At 56.8% G+C, this 20,548-nt stretch overlaps 10 protein-coding genes across 10 annotated transcripts; 5 read left to right on the top strand and 5 right to left on the bottom strand.

Moving 5' to 3' along the window:
• Positions 1–87: 87 nt before the first annotated feature.
• SCHCODRAFT_02611809 (uncharacterized protein) lies at positions 88–1,483 on the bottom strand. Its single transcript, XM_050344497.1, has 2 exons — positions 1,029–1,483; positions 88–977 (listed from the first exon to the last, which is right to left on the bottom strand). Exons 1-2 carry the CDS (start codon positions 1,303–1,305, stop codon positions 586–588), a joined length of 669 nt encoding a protein of 222 aa, XP_050202321.1. The 5' UTR covers positions 1,306–1,483; the 3' UTR covers positions 88–585.
• Positions 1,151–6,319, top strand: SCHCODRAFT_02611804 (uncharacterized protein). Its single transcript, XM_003037212.3, has 6 exons — positions 1,151–2,595; positions 2,646–4,559; positions 4,609–4,985; positions 5,036–5,127; positions 5,177–5,810; positions 5,860–6,319. Exons 1-6 carry the CDS (start codon positions 1,312–1,314, stop codon positions 6,092–6,094), a joined length of 4,536 nt encoding a protein of 1,511 aa, XP_003037258.2. The 5' UTR covers positions 1,151–1,311; the 3' UTR covers positions 6,095–6,319.
• A 16-nt stretch (positions 6,320–6,335) lies between these two features.
• SCHCODRAFT_02611803 (PGAM-domain-containing protein) lies at positions 6,336–7,681 on the top strand. The gene is made up of 7 exons (XM_003037213.2): positions 6,336–6,383; positions 6,434–6,464; positions 6,518–6,569; positions 6,626–6,707; positions 6,763–6,828; positions 6,891–7,366; positions 7,422–7,681. Exons 1-7 carry the CDS (start codon positions 6,353–6,355, stop codon positions 7,512–7,514), a joined length of 831 nt encoding a protein of 276 aa, XP_003037259.1. The 5' UTR covers positions 6,336–6,352; the 3' UTR covers positions 7,515–7,681.
• On the bottom strand, positions 7,582–8,911 carry SCHCODRAFT_02696900 (UPF0103-domain-containing protein; the record flags this gene model as incomplete). Its single annotated transcript, XM_050346902.1, has 8 exons — positions 7,582–7,966; positions 8,015–8,146; positions 8,192–8,303; positions 8,352–8,464; positions 8,519–8,587; positions 8,642–8,738; positions 8,791–8,843; positions 8,892–8,911. The coding sequence occupies 8 exons, from the start codon at positions 8,909–8,911 to the stop codon at positions 7,582–7,584; spliced, it is 981 nt and encodes a 326-aa protein (XP_050202320.1).
• A 136-nt stretch (positions 8,912–9,047) lies between these two features.
• On the bottom strand, positions 9,048–10,153 carry SCHCODRAFT_02611794 (60S ribosomal protein L32). The gene is made up of 6 exons (XM_003038545.2): positions 10,135–10,153; positions 9,893–9,947; positions 9,732–9,840; positions 9,658–9,681; positions 9,458–9,603; positions 9,048–9,407 (listed from the first exon to the last, which is right to left on the bottom strand). Exons 2-6 carry the CDS (start codon positions 9,937–9,939, stop codon positions 9,347–9,349), a joined length of 387 nt encoding a protein of 128 aa, XP_003038591.1. The 5' UTR covers positions 9,940–9,947; positions 10,135–10,153; the 3' UTR covers positions 9,048–9,346.
• Positions 10,154–10,928: 775 nt separating this feature from the next.
• Positions 10,929–13,347, top strand: SCHCODRAFT_02611791 (kinase-like protein). Its single transcript, XM_003037214.2, has 5 exons — positions 10,929–11,440; positions 11,493–11,986; positions 12,035–12,473; positions 12,527–12,644; positions 12,694–13,347. Exons 1-5 carry the CDS (start codon positions 11,206–11,208, stop codon positions 13,049–13,051), a joined length of 1,644 nt encoding a protein of 547 aa, XP_003037260.1. The 5' UTR covers positions 10,929–11,205; the 3' UTR covers positions 13,052–13,347.
• Positions 13,348–13,520: 173 nt separating this feature from the next.
• Positions 13,521–15,750, top strand: SCHCODRAFT_02611788 (translation elongation factor 1a). The gene is made up of 9 exons (XM_003037215.2): positions 13,521–13,570; positions 13,712–13,757; positions 13,810–13,944; positions 13,997–14,091; positions 14,144–14,356; positions 14,412–14,548; positions 14,599–14,916; positions 14,967–15,258; positions 15,312–15,750. Exons 2-9 carry the CDS (start codon positions 13,724–13,726, stop codon positions 15,468–15,470), a joined length of 1,383 nt encoding a protein of 460 aa, XP_003037261.1. The 5' UTR covers positions 13,521–13,570; positions 13,712–13,723; the 3' UTR covers positions 15,471–15,750.
• Positions 15,751–15,894: 144 nt separating this feature from the next.
• SCHCODRAFT_02611785 (uncharacterized protein) lies at positions 15,895–16,892 on the bottom strand. The gene is made up of 2 exons (XM_050344496.1): positions 16,817–16,892; positions 15,895–16,764 (listed from the first exon to the last, which is right to left on the bottom strand). The coding sequence occupies exon 2, from the start codon at positions 16,428–16,430 to the stop codon at positions 16,185–16,187; it is 246 nt and encodes an 81-aa protein (XP_050202319.1). The 5' UTR covers positions 16,431–16,764; positions 16,817–16,892; the 3' UTR covers positions 15,895–16,184.
• Positions 15,943–16,872, bottom strand: SCHCODRAFT_02566455 (uncharacterized protein). Its single transcript, XM_050343805.1, has one exon. The coding sequence runs from the start codon at positions 16,778–16,780 to the stop codon at positions 16,427–16,429; it is 354 nt and encodes a 117-aa protein (XP_050202318.1). The 5' UTR covers positions 16,781–16,872; the 3' UTR covers positions 15,943–16,426.
• Positions 16,893–17,043: 151 nt separating the features above from the next.
• SCHCODRAFT_02611784 (uncharacterized protein) lies at positions 17,044–20,514 on the top strand. The gene is made up of 6 exons (XM_050344495.1): positions 17,044–17,351; positions 17,412–18,080; positions 18,131–18,934; positions 18,988–19,635; positions 19,686–20,375; positions 20,429–20,514. Exons 1-5 carry the CDS (start codon positions 17,120–17,122, stop codon positions 20,372–20,374), a joined length of 3,042 nt encoding a protein of 1,013 aa, XP_050202317.1. The 5' UTR covers positions 17,044–17,119; the 3' UTR covers position 20,375; positions 20,429–20,514.
• Positions 20,515–20,548: the final 34 nt, after the last annotated feature.

Raw genomic sequence — 20,548 nt, 5'->3', positions numbered from 1 at the left:
CGGTGCGGACTCTGCGGAGGCGGGGAAGTACGAGCTGAGCCGGCGGCCAACCAGCGGCTGCAATCAGTCGCAATCTGAGTTGGTCACGACAAGATGATCCAGATGCGATCATCTCTGAGGTTGCAGCGGTCGCGCAAGCGTAAGCTCGACGTCATGTCCATGCGCTGCCCGTCGCCCGAGGCAGTCGAAGAGCTACCAGTTGGCTACCAGAATCCTCGTCAATGGCGCCGCCTGCGTCGTCTGCCCGTCGGAAGGGAAAATGGGTGCGAAAGGGGTAAGGAAGCGCAGCTCAGAACACGTGTTGCGTCGTGCGGCCAATGCCCGCCATCATGTCCGCGGTCCAGCTGACACTGGTGTGATCGAGGCGTCCTGCTAGCCGACTTCACTCGATGGCTTCGTGCACAGAGTCCATATACGACTGCCCTACATCTGTTATGCTAGTACAGCAACAGCCCCCTCGGCTGCGCCTGGCCGTCGATGGGCAGTGGATGAAGAAGATAGGCAAAAGTAGAGCACATTGACGGGCGCGGCCGTATGGAGTTGACGCCAGAGGTTCCCCGTTCACCACGTTGCCGAGGAACCTCTTCATGAAGGGCTTCGTAAGCACCCTGTCAGGGCGGAGGGGGGAGGGATCGTCCCTGTCAATCCGACGTTCGCCGCCAGAGTCAATCGCCAGAGGGCCGCTGACGAGGGGACTACTGTGTGTGAGGGCGACGTCGACGCGTAGATAGTGAGCTGAGAAGTGGTGCCCGCAGGGCTGTCTTCAAGTTGTGGTGATTGCAGTATAGGGCTATAGAGGTTGTGAGGGAGAACATGAGTGTCGATCCGAGATGACGCCGCCATGACCTCTGTATGGCTGCGCAAGTGAAGGAGAGCCGGCCGAGAGAGAGATGCGAGCGCCGGGCGCTGATGGAGGAAGCAGTTGGAGGTGGAGAAGACCGGGCTGGCGGGGGGAAGCCCGTGGAGGGCACGTTGAGGCATGGGTACTTCTTGCTATCGGTGCGGGAGGCTCATCCGATCTTGCATAGAGGACACATACGCACGACTGTGGGTCCGCGTGTAAGGCACGGAAGCGGGCTGGAAGAACGCGGGCCTCTGCTGGCTGGGGGCGGGACCGAGGAGGCGTCGGGAACGTGGCGAACGTCGGCGGGGAAGATGCTGGTGGACTTCTGTGGATTTTCTCGCGGATGGGGCGCCGGGCCGTAGATAGCTTCTGGGCGGGCAGTATGGAAGAGCTGACAGCAGGAGATGATCGCCCTGGGGCGGAGAGGCGAGGATAGCGGTGGGAACGCGGACGAGAGACATGTGAAGATGGACGGCGAGCGGATTTCATCTCTCGCCACACCTCCGCCGAACCTTCCGCTGATCGTCCTCCGTTGTCAACCCGGCACGCGTCCCTCGCCCCCGGCTGTTTCACTCCTTGTCTCCTCCACCGACGCCGCCGCCGACGTCGAACATCTCTGCGGCTGCCCCCGCCGCTCCCGCCCCCCATCCACAATGTCTAACAAACGCATATCCATCAACGACCTTCTATGCAGCGATCCCCCCGCCGAGGACATACCCAAGCCACCGAAGGAGCCCGTCGTCCCAGAACCAGTCATCCTCGCGCCCCACCTGCGCAAGACCCACAACTTCCCCTCCGATGCCGCCGCCATCCGTCCCTCCTCGTCGAGCTCGACGTCCAGCACCCATCCGTACGCCACGCGCTCTCCCGAGATAGCCACCCGCCCGCCGTTGTCGCGTCCAATGTCCTCTAGCTCTTCGTCCCAACATTCCCAGCGACAGAGCCCCGTCTTCATGCGCCCGCCGCAGAGTGGCCCAACATCGCCCTCCGTCATGATGGCTCAGGGCCAGGCATTCGGTCTGGACGCCCTTGTTGCCGCGTCCGAGGAGCGGAGAAGGATGGATACGTCGGATTTTGGCCCGCACGGGCAACGAAGGCGTACTTCTGGGGAGGGGGCCTCACGCTCGCATCATTTGCACGCCCTTGCCGATCACGTCTCGAGCGAGGAGCGACGCCAAGAGCAGGCCATCTTCCGGCATCATCAGCAGCGCGAACTCAACAGCCGCGCACGCTCGTCCAGCTCATCGACATCGTATGCGCAATCGCCGCCCTCGCGTTCCCCGACCGACGTCTTCCCACGCGACGCCTACGCGAACAGCATGAACGCCTCTATATCGCCGCGGACGATGACCGTCCCCCTTGGCCCACCGCCCTACCCCATGACCACCAACGGCTCAGACCCAATACATGCCGGTCAGCCTTATCGCGTAGGCGACCCCGAGATGCAGCTATCCCCCCTAAGCGTGCCCCAGAAGCGTCGCCATTCGCAATCCGTGTCTTCGCATGGCTCCCATGGCTCACCCCCTCTCCCACCGCCTATCACGGTTGGCCCCGGCCGTGGGCTTGATCTGCTCATGCACGATCGGGAACATGAACAAGAGCGGATTCAGCGGGAAGCGGAACGCAGGGGAATGGAGAGACGCCGCATGGATGAGGAAAGGAGACGAGAGAAGGAGCTAGCTGCCTACGCTATGCAGCAGGCCCATCATCGTCTTCCACAGGAGTTGGCGGCCAGTAAGCATGGCGATAAGGTGTGTGCCTGATGTATTCTAGGTGGTATATGTCACTGATCGAAGAGCAGGTCATTACCCTCGACGCGCTCGCCAGCCGCGAATCGTCCTCCAGACAGCATCGACGAGATCAGCCCTTCGAGTTCGACATGCGTCAGCAGCCCCCTCCAATGCAAATTCAACGCCAGATCATGAACCCTTCTCTCGGTCATCCCCATGCCAATTCCGAGGCGCCACCGACGATCCAGCGCATGCCTGAGCTGCATCATCAAAGCCGCCTCTCCCTGTCCCCCACAAACTCGCGCCAGCTTCCGGCGTCCAGAGGCTTGGCATACGATCAAGGCGAGCTTGAACGAGGACGTCTGGAAAGGCAAATGATGGAACGAGAGCGAGTCCGAGCAATGGAACGAGATAGGGAGAGGATCGTGCAGGAGCAAGTACTGATGAAGGAGCGCGAATTGGCCGCACGCGAGGCGCGAGTCAAGGAACAAGAGATGAGGTTGCGTGCAATGGAGGAGCAAAGAGTTCGGGAAGCGCGCATGTCCACCAGCGAGGTACCGCCACAATCCGGCAACGCAGAGGCGAACCTAAAGGCGGAGGGTGTGCGGCCGACATCTCACGGTCGACACACGCATGATCGACATATTGACTCCCTGTCTCCCGCCGCCCCTCGTGTCGTCCCTCAAACTTCTTCATCAACGCCGCGTCCCCTCGAAGAGCACGGACACCGTCGTCTTTCCTCCGGGCAAGAGCCACACGCTGTCCAAAATCATTCATCTTCCAGCGTGCAGGGTCCCAATCAACCACATGCGCGCCATCATTCGCGTCAGCACCCGCCCCAGTCTGAACCGTCGTCGACTTCCGACAGTCATCAGCACAACCACCACCACGCTCACGACCACCCTCGTCCGGTCCAGCTCACGACCGCGTCGCGCCCGCCCCCCGGAAGCAAAGCAGGTCGCGCGATTGCCAACGCCCGACGCGACAGCGGTGGGAGCGAGGGCACCGACGCCGCTGACATGCCGCCCCGACGCGGCGCTGTGAAACACGAAGATGTATCAATGGACGTGGACCTCCCTCCCCCGACCCTTTCACGAGTCACCGCATCCGCAACACCCAACCCGTCACCCATCCCCGTCGACACGCGCCGCGCGCCGCCGAGCTCGAAGCCACCCGTTGCGCAAGCGAGGATGATCTCTCCGCCGTCGGCGACGCATTCCCACGGTCATGATGCTATGCGCCGCTCCATCTCGCAAGGCACACCACCGACGATGTCTGCTCCGCGTCTCATCTCGTCTGGACGCTCGCGCTCGTCGCACACGCAAATGAGCACCGAGCACCGATCGGTCTCGCGCGACGTCGGTTCGACCGGCCCGTCCCCCGACGACGCCGACGAGTGGTTGCTGGAGCAGGCGGAGGAGACGACAGGCCACCAGCGCTCCCTCAGCCCACCAGCCAAGAGGATGAAGTTTTCCCCGCCGGAAGACGATAAGCCCTCGCGGTCAGCGAAGCGAGCATCGTCAACTGCCGGCAAGCGCAGCAAGAGCAAGCGCGCAGAGTCCGTCCGATCGCGTACCGCTGACGACGAAGAGGATGCGCTTCTTGATCTCGAGAGGGAGCTCGATAGCGTACCAACTCCGGTTCATATTGCAGACGCCATGGACGTGGACAAGGAGTTGGAGGACCTTGTCGCGCCCGACCCTACGCCCGAGAACGACGTTGACGACGAGCTGATGAGCTTGGTCGAGGACAAGGACGTCGCCAAGCCTTCTCACCATGCGCGAGCACCGTCGACGCAACCATCTCACGGAAAGCGGTCTCACTCCCCTGCACCACGCCCGCCGGCCTTGCCGCGAGTCGTGTCCCTGCCTTCGACGGCGAAGGAGGAAGAGGATCGGGCATCGATGCCGCCCCCGCCGGTCAAGAAGGCGACGGGTGGGAAGAAGCCTGCAGAGTCGACGGCGTCAAAGTCACGCAGTAAGAAGGTGCGTATCCTGCTACCTGCCGTGCGATACCAGTGCTCATCTCTTCTAGGGCTCTTCGTCGAGGTCCAAGGCTGCGGGAGAAGCCTCGCAATCCCATAAAGCCAAAGCAAAGTCTGGCTCCAAGTCCAAAGCTCGCAAGGTCGATGATGGGCCTCGGTCTTCCGAGCCCCCCGCGGGCACGCCTCCTCCTCCCCCTCCTAAGAAAAGTCACAAGAAGGGTGCAGGTGCTGCAGCTGCCGCTGCTGCTGCAGCGGTGGCCGCGCATTCACGATCGGCCTCTGCGACGCCTGCGGAAAAGGAGAAGAAGGCCGACGACGCCAAGGATCGTCGCAAGGAAGAAGAGCACAAGGAGGAGGACGATGACCGCCTGTACTGTATCTGTCGGACGACGTACGACGAGACCTTGAATATGATAGCGTGTGACAGGTGCGTGAAGCGTGTCTACAGCAAGTGTCAAACTGAATCTAATTCCCCAGATGTGACGACTGGTACCATACCATGTGTGTGGACCTGTCAGACCAGGAAGTCGAGTTGATCGACCAATTCATCTGCCCGCTCTGTATCAAAAGTGAGTGCTTGACGCATTCAGCGAGGCGAGGCGACTAATCTATTTCAAGAGCACCCTAAACTCAACCTGCGTACCACGTACAAGCAACGATGCCTCAACGGTCTTCGACATCCCCATCCGAACTCACCATCCGCATGCCACAAGCCTGCTCGCGGCGCCTTTTCGAAATACTGTTCCGATGAATGCGGTGTCCAGTGCATGAGGGCGCGCATCGAGAACTGGGAGCGTAGCGGCGGGAATGCTGGCAAGCTCTGGGACAGTCTGAAGCACGCCGATCGCAGCGAGGGAGTTGTCATGCGGGTGGAGCAGGTGCAGGAGAAGCCTACCGAGCCGCCTCTATGCAAGACGGAGGTCATCAAGCCCGTCGTTCCGAAGGCCGAGCGCGACATTCAACACCTCACCAAAGCTCTCGACGAGATTGCCAACCTTCGCGAGAATCTAGAGCGCGGCATGGAGGTGGTCCGGTACCGGGAGAAGCTCCTGGACTTGGCCATCGGGCGGCAAAGTCGACTGCAGAGTGAGCACAAGCATATCTGCGGCTGGGACATGCGGATGTGCTTCGGAGATGATGACTGGATGGCCATGGCCGACGATGTCTGGGACAGTTATGAGGACGACGAGGAAGGGGACCAGCAACAGCAGGATTGGTGGTGCGACATCCAGAAGTGCACCCGCCATGCTGGGTACGTATATTTTTGTGGACACCATGCGTCGTTTGCTGAGCAGTTGTAGCTGGGCCGACACGCGCGAGACGGAGCTGCTCATCGAGAAGAACAGCAAGCGCGCCGCATTGTCGAACCTTGCAACGCGCGAGCGAGCTCTGCGTCAGCGCCTGGAAGACCTACTCGAGGCCCAGCACTCACCGAACGGCACGGACGGACGCGACGTGTCGAGGCTATCTAGCGAATGCCCCTCTAGCGGTGCGGCGCGCAGCCGCTCCACCAAGAAGAAAGCATCGGTTGCCTAGTTTGTGGACACTCCATACTTTTATCCGTTACTTTTAGACGTCTTGTTGATACCGTACACGACTGCCTGTCGATACATAATTTCCTCTGCGCTTTCTTGCCTCTTGTAACTGTACATCAGCTTGCACAGCACTAGTGAATAGTAATGCTCTCCGTCGTCTCAACAATCTCTTGTGGACTTTTCGGAAGGGACCCAGACAATCACCCATTCATGTTAGCGTGGGAACGTCCAGTCATTGTTCTCTTGTCCTACCGTCATCATGGTCGACAAGATCTACATAGTCCGACATGGTCAGTATCATGTTTTTACGACCATATTCTGTGGCTGAAGTGTGCACAAGGGTTCAGATTGAGTTGGATCACTAACAACTGGTCAGTATGCTATTTCGTCTTATTGAATGGGCCGTATACGACTGACTGAACAGGAAGAGTGAGACTGGCCTCCCGAGAGATACCCCTCTGGCAGCGTACGGTGTGGTATGCTTGCCTTGTACGTCATTAACCGAAACGTTTGTCTGACCGACGTATTTTAGACCCAGGCAGAAGAGACCGCAAGGTACTTCGCCAGCCTCCCCGAGGACGAGCGACCAACTCTCATTTTCTCGTCCCCGTATTGTAAGTCTCAAGGGCATTCAATAGTGAACATCGTCTGAATACTTGCTGTCGCCAGATCGCTGCCTGCAGACCGTACAGCCCATCGCGAAAGCACTCGGTCTGCCTATTTATGTAGAACACGGTACGTCTCTTTGTGACGACGCTTGGATTACGAAGACGGATACTGAGAAAGCAGATCAACAGGCTTGGCTGAATGGTATTCCCCCGCTAGGCCGGGCTCGGGATTGCACCCTCGCCCCGGCTCCGCAGAGTCGTTGAAGGCGCATTTCCCTGAGATCGACCCAGAAGGCTGGGAGACAATATGGTACCCCTCGCGCAAGGGCGAAAGCCTTTCCGAAGTGCACGACCGTTGTGGTGGCTTCTTGAATGCGCTCCTACCAGAGGTAGACCGTCGCTGGAAAAACAAGCACCAGAGGATTCTCCTCGTCAGCCACGCCGCGACTATAATCGCGCTCATTCACGAGCTGGAGGGCGACCGCACCAAGGAGTTCCGCGTTGGCTGCTGCACGCTGTCCGAGCTGGAGAGGAAGCCTGGAGAAGACACTAGCCAGGGTGCGGTCGGAAAATTCAAGGCGACGAAGCGGGCGGATGGCGCTCACATGGAGAAGGGTGCCGACCGTGAGTGGGGTTTCCAGGATGTGGAAGTGCGCGATGGCATGGTGAGATTCGGTCTCTCACTACAGACACGCCCGACCATTGCTGACCCTTTTTAAGACGATCGACCAAGGGATACCCGGCACCGAAAACGATGCCGATTTCCCTGTCGGTTGTCAGCTAGACAAGGCATCTCAGTCGAGTAATCTGTAAACAGCCTAGATCTAGAAATACACGTATAGATGTACATTTGTGGATAACAGCATTCTATCTCTTTCCCTCAAAATGTAGCCCATGCGCTAGCATAGCTAACGCTCGAGTCCCGTATGGTTTCGCACTCGCTGCTATGCTCGTATCGGACCCATTTGACCGTGGCTTCCGTCCCTTGGGTCTCCTCAAGTTTAGCAATGGCGCCAAAGAGCACACCGATGGGATGGCGGCCACAAATGGTGTTCTTGGTTCGCGAGAGGTACCGTGCAAATTCTGGGTGCGCTGTGGATGCTTTCCCAGGAGGGATGGTGAGAATGTCCATCGCCTCGCGATCGAGACGAGTGATTGACTCGTGAATCGGATGGTCCTGAGAGGGTGGTTCGCTGCGCGAGAGCCTCAAGCCCGACTCAGCGGTAGGAGAAGGGTAGTAGAACGTGTACTGGAAGCGAGTGCCCCTAGGTGTTTCTGAGCGACGGCGGGAGATACGGTAGTATCATACCTACCAGTGGCAGAAATCACTGGATACGACACAGAATGTGTCTGGCTGCGCGAGGTACGGCGCGAGAAGGGCGCCGAACTCCTTCTCTGTGCGCTCATTGATGGCGCCGACCATAATAGGTACGATGCGGATGTCCCTAAACCTCCTCAGTACCTATAACGACAAGGGAAATCAATCTCACCCTTGGAAAATCTTGCGAACGTAGGGGAGGTGCATCTCAAGACTATGTTCCGCCTCGTCATCGTTGATATCTAGATACTCGAATTTTCCTGTATTCCCCAATTCTTTGATAGCTTCGCCAGCCTGTCAGACAATGTGTGCGACGAGCGGCGCCTACTTACCATCCAAATCAAGCGGAAGATTCCCGATGGGTGTCGCATACTCCTTGCACCTGGATAATGCGCATCCATCCAGGTAGATATGGTGCGATGGCCCAAGTACGAAGACCCTCTTGCTGTCATGTAAAGCGTCAGACCACTCGACGAACGCCACGAATACGGACACAGACATTCCAGTCGTGTCAATGCTCTTGTACGCCCAAGCTGCTGCTGGGCCTGAGTAGGAGTATCCAGCATGACTTCGATACCATTAATCATGCATAGTATACGCAGAGAAGCAGGGTAAGGCGTACGGTGCGATGACGGCCTTGGAACCCTTGATAGGATACGCGTCCTCCGTTGGTTCTACTGCGGCTAGCCATGCATCGAGCCGCTCATTCAGCTCATCGCCTTGTACACGTCAGTAGTCGAACGTGACTCGGGCGCTTGCACGAGATTCTACCATCGTTCGTATACCATGATCCAGCATGGCTTGCCGCCCGAATATCCTTCTGTCTGTCACGGATAAGTTCATGCCAGCATTGTCAGTGTGACTGAACGCACCGAGATCTGGACCAAGACATATTGAGGCACTGGATGCAAGCGCTGAAGACGATGGTGACTGGTAGAAATAGACGACCACAAGCTCAGTGACGCTGGGGCAGTCACATTTCTGAGTCACTGATTGTCTGCCGTAATCATCGAGCTGCCAGCGCGTCTGCGAGAGTTGGCCCATCGATAGGGCCACAATGATGCTCAGAGATGGTACTATACGCGACACCCTGATGTCTATTCTATCTCTCATGGGCTACCCCACGAAGGACCACCTCATAATTAAACACGCTTGAAACTCGCGGTCAATGGGGGGTTTGTGAACATGAAGATCCAGTGGGCCACACAGCGTTCATGCTAAAAGATGCGGATGGTGGCATAGTCGCATGGGTGGATTGCTCCGGCATATGCAATACATGATGATATATGAGAGGAAAGCGCGGCAGAAATACGAGCATGCGACGATTTTACTCCTCTGACCGGAGGCGGGCAGCCGAGTTGGTGACCTTGACGCCGAGCACCTTCGCGCTATCGATCAATTGAGCAGTGATACATACATGGAAGTGAAGGCAACATACCGCTCGAGGATCGCAGTCCGGTTGCGGGAAGAGACGTTGTGGGCGATCTCGGCCGCGTAGCTCTGGTTGTGCATCAAGAGCAGGTCCACCTCCCGGGTGTTGCTGACCAGGAACTTCTTCAGGCCGTTCGGGAGCACATGCCGGGTCTACAGAAAGAGGGTGAGGGTGTGCGAGGAAGGGACAAAGCAGCTGTGAAGTACCTTCTTGTTGCTGCCGTAACCGATCTGAGGGTAAGGTCAGGATTGATCAGACGCGAACGCAGCATGCAACGCACCTTGGGCATGGCCGTCTGGCCCTTGAAGCGGCGCCGGACCCTGTTGTCGATACCCTTAGGCTTCCTCCATGCCTCCTTCACCGAGTGGTAGCGATCCGACTGGTGGCGCCTATTTGAGTATGGTCAGCGAAAGCGCTTCTCAAGGCATTATCCATACGCACTTGAACTTGTTCGTGCGCTTCTTGACGATGGGGATCTTGACGGCCATGGCGGAGGCTGGAGAGAAGAGACGATCAGAAAATGATTCCTGGGTAACTTTTGGGGGCAATCGTCATCCTGGCTCCGTCAAGTCCATCCAACGCATTCCTGGGCCAAATACGCCGAAAAGACATGGATTCGGACAGTAGGACGACGCGGGAGCAGCGCTACGGCGTACATACAGCGGAGGGGCGTGCGTACTCACCGTTTTCTTGAGGGCGGACGACTGTCGCGTACTTGCGGTGCGGTCCTCCATAGATGTCACTAGTCACAGGTCACGGGATGTGACAAAAGTTGAACTTCGACCGACACCCGAATATCTTGTCCTGAAGCTCAGAAAACATACATACTCGAGAGGTCTGCGCAGGGGAGTGCATGGGACCTCACACCCTCTTCACTAGAAGCACACTGCAATCGGCTCGCAAATGTACAACCCCTTATGCCGATAAAGTATAGCGGGTCGATGAGGCGATTATGGACATACGCCTGCTTCTGAATCTGCGTCGCGCCGTCGTGAACATGTCTTCAGCGACACGACACAGCACGAGGCTTGATTCATGATACAAGGGCGAACAGCATAACGAAGGCACAACGGAGGTATGCGGCAGTGGCCGGGTTGGCTATAACGTCTACAACCTACAGTTGCTCTTGCGACGGCGCTATCGCATGCCGATATGCTCATCGAGGACTGACCGCAGAGCGACCCTACATCCTCACGGGGCCAAGCATATTCCCTCGATGCCGCTAGAGTACGTGAATTTACTGCCTGCGTCCGGCCAGCTCGCGATATAAATGCACGCTTGGCGCGCGTTGTTGAGCGGCCCGTCGGCCGGACTATGTGCACAGCCTCGACTTGACGTACTTGACGAGGCGGGTTTTGCGGGTGCCTTGAATTGCAGGCGGCGGGTCAAATGAGCGGGCGTAGAAATTGGAATGTGCTAGAGCCACGTGGACCAGGACCAGAACAAAGCGAGCCTATATGATGGTATCTTGCGCTGTCGATTACAGCACCTCGCGCCAGCAAAAATCCATGACGGTGCTAAACAAACGGCAAGAATGCAGGTCGGAACCAGGAAACCCCAAGGAGCGCGGACGCGAGCGGAAGAGAGAAACAGAGTCCATCACACGTGCTTGTGATGTCGGCTTAGATTACCAAAAGACGGTCTTTGCTCCACTCAGCTCTTCTGAGTCTCAACCACCATCTACTCGACGCCGGCACTCTGTTTGGACATCCTGTGCCACCTGCCTTGTCAGAGATCTTCGCCTCAATTTTCGTATGCTCTCGACGTCGTCCGCCTTCGACCTCACTTTCGACGATTCGGATGATTGGAAGTCGCCCACCTACGGCAGGCTCTATCGCGCTTCGAGCGTTGGCAGCTACAAGGTCACCTCTATAGGCCGAGGCTTCGACTGGGACGAAAACGAGGATGGCGACGAAAGGGCGGCGGCCCCGGCACGAGCTCCCGAGGCCAAGCTCAAAATCGCTGAGCCCTCGCCACAGAAGCTGACTGGTGCGTAGCGTACTCCAATGCATGCCATAGCTGTCGCCCATGTTTCCCCCAGATCCTTCAAAGGTCATGCGCTCTGTAACCAACACGTCCTCTTCACCTACCACCATATCTTTGTCGCCGATGGCGCTTTCGTCGGAGCCACAAAGCTATTTCTCCTCGCCAGCTCACTCCCGCTCTGCATCGCCATTGGCCATCGCCATGCCCCAACCTTCTCGACCGCCCTTATCTCGCACCCCGACTACGCCACGTCCCAACAGTCGACGGAATTCTCAGCAGCGGGTCTCCTTGATCGCCGGGCGCGTGTCGATCGCACCCATCGAACCGCCGCCATCTCCGCCGCCAAGTCTTCCCCCGAGTCTACGCCGTACAGACAGTCAGTCCAGTCGGCTCAGTGCAGCGTCCACTCGCGCACCATCTCCAACGGACGAGCAGGTCTCGCCCGGCAACCGCACTATCGATGAGTTCCACATCGAAGGCGAGATAGGGCGTGGAGCGTACGGTCTGGTAAAGCGAGCAAGGGAGATTTTGCCTGATGGTTCACTTGGTGTACGTACAACGCACTCCGTTTCTTATCCGCGCTGACCCCAGGTGCAGCCCCCCATTGTCATCAAGCAGGTGATCAAGTCGCGCATCCTTGCCGACTGCTGGAAGAGGCACCCGAAGTACGGCACCATCCCCATCGAAATCTATGTCATGTCCGCCATCTCCCACACATCTTACACTCTTCCCCCTCGTCGTCCATGGCATCCCGGGAGATTGGACCCAGAAGCCCTCGATGACGACTGGATTGCTGGGAAAGTTGTGAAGGGGCATCCGAACATATGTCCTCTCCTCGACTACTTCGAGGACAGCCACTACTACTACCTTTTGCTACCTTCGTCGACCCCGGCGGTCAAACCAGGAGAGCCACACCCACCGTCTGATCTTTTCGACCTCGTGGAGAGCTACCCGCAGGGTCTCCCTCCAAGTTCTGTAAGGACTTACTTGGGTCAAATTGCGGACGCCCTCTCATTTCTTCACTCGCACGGGATAGGTACGAGCACGGCCAAACCATTTGCACGGATTTCTGACCAAGCTTACGCGTAGTTCACCGTGATGTGAAGGACGAGAACGTCGTTCTTGGTCCTCATGGACGGTGCATCCTCATCGACTTTGGAAGCTCTGGCTTGGTGAAGAAGAGCGGATGGGACACTTTCAGTGGAACGTGAGTCCCGCACGCTCTGTCAGATGCATGCGAATTGACTCAACTTTAGTCTGGATTATGCTGGCCCCGAGATTCTTCGCGGCGAGCGATATTTCGGAAAAGAACAAGACGTGTGGGCGTTCGGCGTCGTCGCGTACGTTCTGCTTGTTGGAGAATGCCCGTTCGAAAATGCGGCTGAGGCGCAGGAGGGGCTCCGGTCGCCGTTCGCAAAGGCGTCTATCGCGCTTGAGGATAGATGCGGCGACGACAACGCCAAGGAGGGGCTGGAGCCGGATGGTGGAGGCGCACTTGGAGATGCAGCTGCTCTCGTCCGCGAGTGCCTACAGGTGGAAGTAGGCGCACGACCAACTTTTGAGCGAATCCTGCAAAGCCGCTTTCTAAGCGGCGGCTCCGGCTGGGGCGCCTAACGCATCACGGTTTCTTCCTTACCTCCGTTTCTTCCTTCGATCTCATCTCCGCATCGCCACTGTAAGCCGCAGACGGGCACGCTTCCAACCCCCATCGATGGGCGCTCGATGTCCATCTCATCGGCGACTCATCATTGTATCTCGCGCAGTCCCATCCCTCGCTGCTCGCCTGTAGTTTATGCTATTTATCTTTGCACCAGTCGTTGTATCATTCCCTCGTCGTGTAGAAAGTACCAGATAAAATGCATGTAATCCTAATGAAATTTGCGCGACACGAAGATCCGGCAGGGTTGTGGGCAAGGGGCAGCGGGAACGAATGGATGGCGGGGTACAGCGAGTACCCGGCAGTGCCACAGTCAGTGTCACGGACGTGACTGATTGTCCATTAGCGTGACCGATAACATCGATCAAAAATTTTATTTCAGAGGACGATAAATAAGGGCCGACGGTGCGCGTCCGTCTTTCTCTCAACCCTCATCTTCCTCTCGTCTCTCACTCTTCCCCCTCCACCACTACCAAGTAAGTTCAAACTTCCTCTCATCGCCTTTGCACACATCGCCTACGCCCCATCTCTCATCATCTGCCTCGCGAACGGCGCCCTCATCGTCGCTTCCCCGCGCGAGATCTTGTGCGATCTAGTTTACTGACAATCTCACTTAGAAAACACTCAAAATGGGAAAGGAGAAGCTCCACGTTAACGTCGTCGGTGCGTACCATCGTCTCCATCTCCTCACCACTCGCGCTCACGATCATCGCAGTCATCGGTCACGTCGACTCCGGCAAGTCGACCACCACCGGCCATCTCATCTACAAGTGCGGTGGTATCGACAAGCGTACGATCGAGAAGTTCGAGAAGGAGGCCGCTGAGCTCGGCAAGGGTTCCTTCAAGTATGGTACGTCCCGATTTACCCCATCATCGATGCCCATCGCTGACTTTTTCCTCAGCGTGGGTGCTTGACAAGCTCAAGGCTGAGCGTGAGCGTGGTATCACCATTGATATCGCCCTCTGGAAGTTCGAGACCCCGAAGTACATGGTCACCGTACGTCGCCTTTTCCTCATCGATCGCTCACAGAAAACTAACCGATCGCTAGGTTATCGACGCCCCGGGTCACCGTGACTTCATCAAGAACATGATCACCGGTACCTCCCAGGCTGACTGCGCTATCCTCATCATCGCCGGTGGCACTGGTGAATTCGAGGCCGGTATCTCCAAGGATGGCCAGACCCGCGAGCACGCTCTCCTTGCCTTCACCCTCGGTGTCCGTCAGCTCATCGTCGCCGTCAACAAGATGGACACGACCAAGGTAAGCATACGACAGCAAATACCCCGTCATCGACTCAGGCTTATATGCTCTACAGTGGAGCGAGGACCGTTTCAACGAAATCGTCAAGGAGACCTCGACCTTCATCAAGAAGGTCGGCTACAACCCGAAGACCGTCGCTTTCGTCCCGATCTCTGGCTGGCACGGCGACAACATGCTGGAGGAGTCCACCAAGTACGTCCCGATGCCACTTTTCCCCCGCATGTCGCTTACCTTTCCTTCAGCATGCCGTGGTACAAGGGCTGGACCAAGGAGACCAAGGCTGGTGTCGTCAAGGGCAAGACCCTCCTCGATGCCATCGACGCCATCGAGCCCCCCGTTCGTCCCTCCGACAAGCCCCTCCGTCTCCCCCTCCAGGATGTCTACAAGATCGGTGGTATTGGGACGGTGCCCGTCGGCCGTGTCGAGACCGGTATTATCAAGGCCGGCATGGTCGTCACCTTCGCCCCCTCCAACGTCACCACTGAGGTCAAGTCCGTCGAGATGCACCACGAGCAGCTCGCTGAGGGCAAGCCGGGTGACAACGTCGGGTTCAACGTCAAGTGCGTTTTCCTCTACTCTGGACCATCGTTGTGTCTGACCATCATCTCAGGAACGTCTCCGTCAAGGACATCCGCCGTGGCAACGTCGCGTCTGACTCCAAGAACGACCCCGCGAAGGAGGCGGCGTCCTTCAACGCCCAGGTCATCGTTCTCAACCACCCCGGTCAGATCGGCGCTGGCTACGCACCCGTTCTCGATTGCCACACCGCGCACATTGCCTGCAAGTTCGCCGAGCTGCTCGAGAAGATCGATCGCCGGACGGGTAAGTCGCTCGAGGCGAGCCCCAAGTTCGTCAAGTCCGGCGACGCCTGCATCGTCAAGCTCGTCCCGAGCAAGCCGATGGTATGTGATTTCGCTATCTGACTGTCCGTCATGCCTCTGACCTTGGTCCTCAGTGTGTTGAGTCCTACAACGAGTACCCGCCCCTTGGTCGTTTCGCTGTCCGCGACATGAGGCAGACGGTTGCCGTCGGCATCATCAAGTCGGTCGACAAGACTGACAAGTCCGGTGGCAAGGTCACCAAGTCCGCCGAGAAGGCCGCCAAGAAGAAGTAAATGTAGATGTACATATGTATTTTCTCATTCCGTTTCCTTCCTCTTGTTGTTGTTTCACTGGTCCTCTCGTGCTCGCTCGCATCGCATACAGCCATTGTTGTCACCACTATAACTTCACGCATTCTGTATTTCATGCCAGGCGACGGGGTCTTGTCCTGCCAGGCCTGCTGTCGTCTGTTGTAACGCTAATGAAAAGTCACGAGTAGTGGACGAACGACGATGTATTTCTATGTGCTGTAGCGATTATCCTTTTCGAGTTCGCCATCGAGCTCTCCTCAAACATAGGTGGGACGTTGTGCATGCAGTCGCAAGTGCAAAGTAGCGCAGACTCGTCAATTGGAAGACATCTTCAAGCTACGTCACAGAGGCAGATGCTACTGCAGCCTTGCTTGCCAGAGCTCATATTGACTTCCTTTCCGGTGTCCCTGAAGTTCGAACGCAAACTTCGCGGTGGCAATGCGGTACATATCCATAAAATGCGAACAAAGCGATAAAACACGAGAAGAACCTGACCGGTGATAACTACGAGGGTGTACAGTAATACATACGAGGTCGATGCAACGCAGGAGATATGGCCGCAAGACCTATGTGTCAATAACGCGACAGGGCGGCCAGAAGTAAGCGAAGCTGAGCAAGTGGCGCGGCAGCTGTCGACGTCGAGGCGGTGTCTGGTGCGTAGAGACAGGCGACGACACAGCGCATCAGAACGCCAACCTACTTCGTCGCGGCCGCTATCTGCGAGTACGCGCGGTTTTTCGGCATGAAGAGGCAGGCCATCTTGTTCGCCTTCTTGAAGCGCTTCGCGGGCGGGGGCATCGCGTCTGGCGAGGACGGGCGAGGGGCCGATGTCGCAGCGTTGGCGGGTCTCTGCAACGGGTCGACGGCCGCGTACGGCGGTGGAGGGTCTAATGGTGTGGGCTTCGGCGTAGGCGCCGCCGGTGCTGTAGCAGTTCGAATCATGGGTAGCGCTTTGGGTGTGCACGCATTCGAAGGCACTGCATTATAGCATGATGTGGTGGCCGGTAGGGATGGGCGGGAGGTGGCGTGCGTTGCAAGTGGACACCTGCGCTCGGCTGCTCGGGAAGGCGTCGACTGAGGTAGCCGCGCAATGGGCCGTGACGGGGATGATACAGGGTGATACTTGATGGGCGAACCTGCGTACCGGGCTTTGGGGCCAACGGAAGACGAGCTGGATGCGCGAGACGAAGATGAGGATGCTGTAGAGGAAGACGCCGTTTGCCGTTGATGCAGGACGGTGGAGACGGAAACGTGATTGGTGGTACTCGAAGATGGACTGGGAAGAATATCATGCTTCTTGCTGACACGAGGGGCAAGATCCAACGCACTTAGGTCCAAGTGCGTTGAACGCAATAGGCGAGGAACTTGGTGACGCAAGCCAGGTTTTGGCCAGTAGCAATGCTAGTAGCAATCTAACCGAACCTCGCCCAAAGCGCAAGGGCCGGCGCTTCGCCGGCGCTCATCCACGTGAACGGAAATGTCCGAAAGTGTGACATGACATGAACCTGAAGTGTGACTGGTGTTGATCGCGATAATTCGTTCCTCCTCTGATAATCGTGATGAGGTCCAACAAAGTGATCTGTGTGTGCGCTGCGTGCAGTACTCGGACTATCGACGTTTATGGAGAAGTCATGAATGGCTCCCTTGTTGATCGCAATACTCGGAGCAACCATCAGAAGCGTGCCGCTAAAGTCGCTGCTCGAGCCGCCGCACACCAGGATGATCTAGACGACGAAAGCGACGAAGAAGAGGACGAGAATATCTCAGTGGACACTGAATATGCTCATCAAGCTGTCCCCGGACCCAGTTCAGCAGGTGGACAAGGCACCTCAGGCGGTGCCCGAAGTCGTCCGAAACCCATCAGTGTGTAGCTCTCAATCATTACAGCGACTCGGTTTCTGATGTGGACCATTGTTTGACCAGGAATTTCACTCCCTAATAATGCTCCTATCGAACGCCTGGTCTGCATTCTCGCTGTCTGGCTGCATACAAAAGCCGGAGTCAGCCGAAAAAACACTAATACGACACTTCGCGCGATCCAGTCTATTGTGACGACCCTCCTCGATCTGCTTTCTACCGCTCTACGCACCTCTGGAATCTCTGTCGAGCTTCCGTCTGTCAGGATCCCTCGCGATGTTCGGACGGCAGCTCGAGCCGTCCATGGGGTCGAGCCCGAAATCGACCAGACTGTCTGCTGTCCAAAGTGCTTCTACCTTCACCCACGGCCTGTGCCTTGGACGTGTTCGTGGAGGGAGTCTGCGCGATCCCGCCCCTGCGGGGAGCACTTGTGGACCGAGCGGAAAACTCGGCATGGCCCCAAATGGGTTCCTCGCCGCCTCTACCATACGCAGAACTTTGACACCTGGGTCCCTATGTTCCTCTCGCGGAAGGTGATTACAGACAGCTTGGTTGAAACTCAGCAATATTGTGCCAAGCGATGGGCACCTGGATCGAACCATGACGACTGGATGCGTGATGTGCACGATAGTCCCGCGTGGCGAGAATTGTACGGCTCGAGCTATCCTTCGCCGTACAATCTTGTTTTTGGAATATACGTTGACTGGTTCAATCCATTCACAAACAAGATAGCTGGTGAGTATGTTTTCCTTAAATTCGGGCATATATCTGATCGAGATCTGTAGGCAAAGTCGCATCTTGCGGCGTCATTATCCTCTTCTGCTTAAATCTCGCACCTCATCTCCGCTATCGTCCCGAGAACACTTTCATTGTCGGGATCACGCCCCCTCCAAATGCCCCTAGCGCTGTTACCATCTCACATATCCTCCACCCATTTGTCGCCTGCATCCGCAAGTACGACAGTGCTGTGGGTTCTGCTGTCCTCACCTCCAAACACCCAGAAGGTGTATACATCCGTGTCAAGCTCGCCCCTCTCATGGCCGACCTTCTGGCAAGCAAAAAGTTTGGCGGCTTTGGCTCACCAGCGCATAGATACTTATGCTCTCACTGTCTCTGCCCTGCCGATGAGATCGAGATCACCAACATTGCTGCTTGGCCAAAACGTGACGGCGCTGTAGTGCGTGGTCAGGCGGAAGCGTGGTTGAAGGAGGCCACGAAGTCTGGCCGTGACGCTCTGTTCAAGAGTACTGGTGTACGCTGGACGCCTCTTCACATGCTCAAGTCGTATGACCCTGTCAAGCATGTGATGCTCGGCTTCATGCATAACACGCTTGAGGGTCTTCTCCAGACTCATCTTCGCTCTCGTTGGAAACTCGGCGAGCAGAGCTCAGACAAGGCCCGCACAAGCGACTTGGTGGACGAGGACGAGCGTTGGACAGAGGATGCCAGCCAGGAGTCAGCCGCAGAGCTTGAAGATCTCTTCGATGGTTCAGAACCACCAGGCTCTCTATCCCCTACGTCGACACATCACTCACTTGCGAGTGACTCAGACTCTGTAATGGATACACGATCAACAACCCCAACCCCGTGTAAGATCTCGCTCCTGTTATTCCATTGTTCGCTTGCTTATCTCCTCTACTAGCCGTAAACCCTACCGCTCGTGCTGCCCTTCCAGAGATGCAAATCCCCCGGACAGAAGAAGCTGTTACGCACAAATTTGCCCATCCCTACCTCTTCGACTACGATGATGATGACGATGATGACGACGATACAGATTACATTCCTCCTGCAGCATCTGCTTTTCGCTTCACGGATCCCCAGATACAACAGATCCGGGATGCCATACGCGATATCTCACTTCCATCCTGCGTAGAGCGCCCACCTCTGAACTTGGGGGAGCCGAGCCATGGCAAACTCAAAGCCGAGTACGAGCTCACACTCTTCACATTAATCTTCCCCCTTTTCCTACCAGAATTTTGGCTTCGTGCGGGCAGCACTGACCATGACCAATTGCTCCTGTCGAACTTCTACCATCTTGTCGCTGCAACAAATATCGTCTCCAGCTTCTCTACGACTGCATCGGCTGCCGACGAGTACACGTACCATTATACTCAGTACCGCATCTCATCGACGACACTATTCCCGGACAGCACCTCAAAGCCGAATCACCACTACGCCATGCACAACGCTGATCTTCTCAGATACTGGGGCCCACTCCCAGTATTGAGTGAATTTGCGGGCGAAAGGATGAATGGTATGCTTCAGAAGGTGAAGACGAATCATCACATGGGTAAGAGAGCACCAATTTAATCATTCTTGTGATACTTATATAAGTTCCAGCGGACCTAAGCTTGACCATGATGAAGCAATCTAGCCGCAGTTCTCGTCTGGAGGCCCTCTTGCAGGATAATTCAGCAGATAGCGCAGTGATTCGTGAATTCGGATCTATCCTCCAGTCTACCGACATCACGAACGCACCAATCGAACCAGCAAAGCTATCGCGGTTTACGGAAGAAGAATATGCCGCCCTGCTCAGCTACCTACGCGGGACTGGGCGACCTTACCGAGCCTTTGAGCAGTTCCCCCACCCCAAAGATGCCCTGGTTCTTGCGCCTTGGAAACAAGATATACAGACGCACGGACAAGACAAATATTTGTATAGCTGTCAACGATCAAACCTATCCAATAGCGCGGTCTACTTCTATAACCCTTCAACAGGAACATGCGAGACTGGCCTCATACAGGATATATGGCAAGTTGAGCTTGGGGACAGCGCCAAGTCGGATGCCATCTTCTTGTCCATTGGCCTCCACAGCTCCCTCTCTGCAGCGGACGACGCCCGCGGTGGATACATTCACCGTCCTGGCTTCCTCACACGGCTCGTCAGCACCACGCTCTCTGCGAAGGTCATAGTCGAGCCACAGCACCTGCGTACACAACTCACCATGTTGAAGCGTCCTCGTGGCGCATATGGGATCGACAAGGAGTTCTACACGGTCTGTTGGGCACTGAACCGAGGTCGACGATGAGGTAAGCACCATGTCTGTACTGACAATAATATGGACTTACAGCATGCAACACAGGGATAAGCAGAATGCGCGCAGCACGCGCGGGCATTGCCAGCGTGTCCGCAAGGTGCATGCGGATGGGGCACCCACCGAGCGCAAGGGTGCAGTGGTGCGGGAGCGTGATGAGCAGGTAGG

The sequence above is a fragment of the Schizophyllum commune genome, assembly GCF_000143185.2.
Source record: "Schizophyllum commune H4-8 unplaced genomic scaffold SCHCOscaffold_2, whole genome shotgun sequence".
Classification (NCBI taxonomy): domain Eukaryota; kingdom Fungi; phylum Basidiomycota; class Agaricomycetes; order Agaricales; family Schizophyllaceae; genus Schizophyllum; species Schizophyllum commune.
Note: the sequence above shows the minus strand (reverse complement) of the source record. Positions and strands in the feature narration are given on the sequence as shown.